Source organism: Phaethon lepturus, unplaced genomic scaffold (assembly GCF_000687285.1).
Source record: "Phaethon lepturus isolate BGI_N335 unplaced genomic scaffold, ASM68728v1 scaffold23853, whole genome shotgun sequence".
Classification (NCBI taxonomy): domain Eukaryota; kingdom Metazoa; phylum Chordata; class Aves; order Phaethontiformes; family Phaethontidae; genus Phaethon; species Phaethon lepturus.
In genome coordinates this window covers 9,775-14,206 of record NW_010530098.1, presented here as the reverse complement: position 1 = coordinate 14,206, position 4,432 = coordinate 9,775, and the positions used below count along the sequence as shown (strand labels likewise).

General features: G+C 45.7%; 1 protein-coding gene across 1 annotated transcript in view; it reads left to right on the top strand.

Moving 5' to 3' along the window:
- The window catches only part of CHCHD6 (coiled-coil-helix-coiled-coil-helix domain containing 6), a 111,758-nt gene extending 107,787 nt beyond the window's left edge, over positions 1-3,971 (top strand). The window contains exon 7 of the mRNA XM_010284171.1: positions 3,420-3,971. Coding sequence (XP_010282473.1) covers positions 3,420-3,443 — 24 coding nt within the window. The 3' untranslated portion in view covers positions 3,444-3,971. The remainder of the gene's footprint in view (positions 1-3,419) is intronic.
- The last annotated feature ends 461 nt before the right edge of the window (positions 3,972-4,432 follow it).

The window sequence follows — 4,432 nt, the reverse complement described above, 5'->3', positions numbered from 1 at the left end:
GCCTGCCTTTCCTGCTTGTGCTGCAGCCACAGCTGTGAGGAATTGCCTTTGTATGGATGAAGTATTCATATGTACAGGTGCTGGGCTGGAGCTCGTTGAGAGTAGAACCTCGTGCCTACCTGATGTTACACTGGCAGTGGTGTGAAAAATAATCTACCCTGCCTGTGCAAGAAAGGCACCGTCCCTTCTCATCAGAGCGAGTGAGGTGCACTCCAAAGGCTGCTTGTTTCCTGAGTTGTTACTCTGCTAAGACTGCAGCAGAGACCAGCTAATGCCAACTGTGGGGCAGTTATTTTGTGATGAGGGACCGAACTTCTTCAAGCTGAGCCTCAACTCGATTAATTGGGAGTATCCTATTGCGTGGGAACGGCACATGATTGCAAGCTGCGGGGACTTGTTGCATATGTAACTGGTATGGTGCATATGCAATGATACGGGCATGTAGGAGAGGTGAGGCTTCTCCTTCCCTTTCCTGGCTCCTTCTGCTCAAGGTAAGTGTTTTAGCAACCTGGTAGCATCTTGCAGGGAGGATTCCAGGTTGGAAGGAAATGAAGGGGTGCCAAATCTGTATCGGCATGGCTGCAATGCTAGGTGGAATTAAAACACCTAACAGTAAATGGTTAGCTTAGCAAAGAGTGGGTTTAGTCTTAGAGATATGGTATCCTTCCATGCTATTACACAGCATGAGGCATGAAATTGGTGCAACTGTGCTTTTAAGTAGTTAGCCACAGGTTTATAAACTGATGGCCTAGGAACAGTGAAAACAATTGTATGCCTATTCTAACAAGCCTAGACTTATACCATGGGCTAACAGACCACAAGGCTTACAGAGCTTCCACTGTGCAGCATGCAATGGCAGCGTGACGCTCTACAGTAGCTGGCAGAGGAGAGCTCTGGCCTCCAGCGTTATTAGGTGTTAATCGTGCCTGCACCGCACGGATGTTCGGTAGAAGATTCAGAGGAGCACGGGTTCATAGCCAGCCAGAGACTGTACTCTGGCTTCACTTTTTTTGTAGATTGAACCTTAGTAATATTAGAGGGTTCAGGATGCCCGTGGTCTACACTGGCATGGCAAATGCTGCAGGATCTGGATTGGCATCTGAGCAGGAAAGGCCGAAACATCTGGGAAGGCCACCCCTGTGCACAGGCTGTTGTGTACTGGGAATGCTTCAGTGCCGCAAAAATGCCGACCCTATAAACTTCACGAGCACTCCGTGGCCCTGACGAGGGAGGGAGCGTTAATTAGTCACTCCATACAGCACAGGCTGCCCTTAGATGTATCGGGCCACTACTGGGAGCCGTGTGGGCTGATGGACGGTGTGGTTACCTGCATCCTTCGTTCACAGAAGCCTCCCGTGGTGCGAGCTACGCAGCAGGAAAATCGGTGCCTGGGCTGCCTGGCAGCCCGTCAGCTTCGGGTCCTGTGCTCACTGTGCAAAAGATTTTGAGAAAATTTAGTCATCCAGAGTGAGAGGGAACCTGATGGTTTTGCACGAGGAATGTTTGTGAGCCTCTGGCTTGATGTGTCCCTGCTATGTGGGTAGGTTAGGCTGGAAATAATTGATTGAGGTTAAGTGCTGGCTGTTTACGTTTGCTTCTGGAATGAGTAAAAATACGTAGTTATGATTTTGAACATGAAATTGTGTAACTGATATTCTTTAAAACTGCTTAAAAGAAAAGGTTTTCCTATCTTCCCCAAGGGTTAACCACAGAGTGGCCGCATCAGTGGCTTTTTCACAAAATGTAGTATTCCTCAACACTTCACTGAAGTGTTACAGTGTGAATACAGCAAATTACTTTATTGCAAAATTAACTGTGAGTTGTTGCTGCTCCGCTCATTACAATTTCTGTGAGTGGTATTGGAGTTTTTAAAATGTATTGCTCTGTGCAAAACTTTGAAGTTGCTAATGATGAGAAAAATTACCTGGGAAATTAGAGTTAGTCGAGTAATATTGATTTGTTTGAATTCGTTTGTCAGATTTCTGCATAAGCTTTGTCTAAATAATTTGGTAAACATTTTTCTTTTTATTCTGGAGTCCTTTGAAGCTTTTCCAGTTCATTGTTGTTAGAGATGGGGCTGTCTTTGGAGATGCACGGTCAATGTAGACTGAATATGCTGACCTTGCAGGTGTTAGGCAACAAATACCAGCCTGCTATGCAAAAGTAGCCCAAATAACATCCTCACCTTCTGACAGATATTGTCAAGTGTGCTAGCATCATTATTTTGTGATATTCTCCTTTCTGATTCACATTCAAGGAAGAACAGCTTCTCTCTTAAGAAAGGCTAGTGCCTAGAGAGTAGAACTGAGCTCACATCCAGCCCTAGTAAAAATGGGTGGTGAGACCACGTGCAGCTAACTATTCAGTTGTGGTTCTGTAGTTGGCTTTAGCGGGGCCCTGTAAACATGGGTAAGTAGTGCCTACTCTGCAAAATGGAACTGCACCTTTCCAGAGCATGAACTCACCCTATGCAATTCTGTGGTTCGTGTAGCTACACTGGCAGTGCATTGATATAAAGATGCCACTGCTGGTGCATGAGAGCTGGTTACCTAGGTTTTGAAGTAGGGTCCAACATCGATATCCCAGATCCTCAGAGGAAGAAATGTTACAGCTGGTGCCGGGTGTGTTCTCATCCACTGCTGATGGCATTGTTGGTTTGATTTCTTTGACTTTATAGGAGTGATAAGATAAAAATAGGAAGAGACCGTACCAGGCTCTGCAATCTCTGTCCTAAAAAGGTCAAAAGCCTCCTGTTTTTTCTACTCCTCAGATGTCCACAGCTCATACACACATACCTGTGGGATCTGAGGATGTATCACTTGGAAAACAGGAGACTGCTGTGGAGACAAAGCAGGCATGATTTTCCGTTGAATTTTAGGAGAGTTTGGGTCTTAATAGGATAAAGGCTATAAAATGTGTCAGGAGTCTCTGAGCCCCTCTCTCTCTTCCTCTTCCCTCTCTCGTTCTCACTCTTATGTTGACCCTGTTTCATGGTGGGTGGGTGGTGTGTGCATGTTTGATGGCAGCTGGTCAAAGTGCTCCTGGGTCCTGCTGAGGCTGGGACTTAGCATGGAGCTACACTTACTCCTGCAACCCAGCTGCTCTGAGGCTTACCTGAAACCATGGCCTTTCTCTCCCGCTGTAGGCCATAGGATTTATAAACCCTAATCATTTGCAATGGGACATATATTCTTGTTCACAGAATCAGTCTTGCCTTCGATATCATGACCTGCTGTCTTGTTTCTACAGTCCTCTGTCCCCTTGAGTGTCTCGTGGTTTACAGCAGGTGGAATGTGATTATTTTTCTGTGGGATTTTCACCCTGCCAACATTACTCCTTCATTTCTGAAGGAAACAGTCCCATGTCAACAGATGCATAACTAACTTGCTGCCTTTTCCTTTGTCTCCTTTTTCCTTCAGGAGCTGTTAGTTAATTCTGGATAAACATCAGCCATCAAAGAGCAGAGGACAGGGACCACAGACACCCTTGGAAGCCCCAACATCCTTCTGGATAGACACTGACCAAAACTGGTGCCTTCTACCCTTTGCGGTCCAAGAAAATGATGTGATTCCTCTTCTAATTGCCTGCATGTTTCAGTCTCAGTGGATGTTCCTGGAGTTGGGAGGAGGGTCCTGGGAGAGGGGGACGCTATCATTTCCTTTTTTGTTGTATTACAATGTAAAGAATCATATTGACCACAGGTGCTTCCAGCACAGCTTGTAGCTTGGAGGCTTGCCCAGCACGAGCCTAGTTCACCCTGTGCTAGCTTTGGTTTCACCAATCCACATCTGATTTTCAAGAGCTGTTATCTTTGCCTGTTTGCTCTGGAAAAAGGGGTCCGAAGTATTTGGAAGTAACCCGGACTAGCTTGTTAGGATTAACTGTTCCTAGCATGCTCCCATTGGTTACACCAGCAGGCGTGTTTCTTCCTTTCCAAGGTTCCCTCCTAAACAATAAAGTGTTTAATGGTCACTGTGTGCTGTGAGATACTTTAAGTCTCATGAGTTTGTAAATCGCTGTTTTCTGCCTACTACCCGTGCCAACAAAAACTCCCAACAAGTGTGGGGATAGAAATATTTCAAGTCACACTTTATAAATCACAAAACTTGTTCATTTTGGTCCTGGGCTGGATGACTTTGGCTTATTTGAAAGTACTTGGAAGAGTGCAAAGTCCTGGCTGAAGGGAACTGGTGTTGCTGAATCATACCAAAAAAAAAAAAAACGCTTTGCCTGCTGAATGTAGCACCCAAGTTATCTTTTTTGCACCAGCTCTTGTGTGCGGTTCCTGCTTTGTCTGCCATGAACTATCATCCCTTTCAGCCTTGTGCTCTGTTTTGAGCCCTCTCCTTGCTGAGGGACACTGGGAGCTGTGTGTGTCTGGTATTTCATCCTCGTAGAAGTAGGTGCATCAGATTCGCAAAAGACTTTCAGG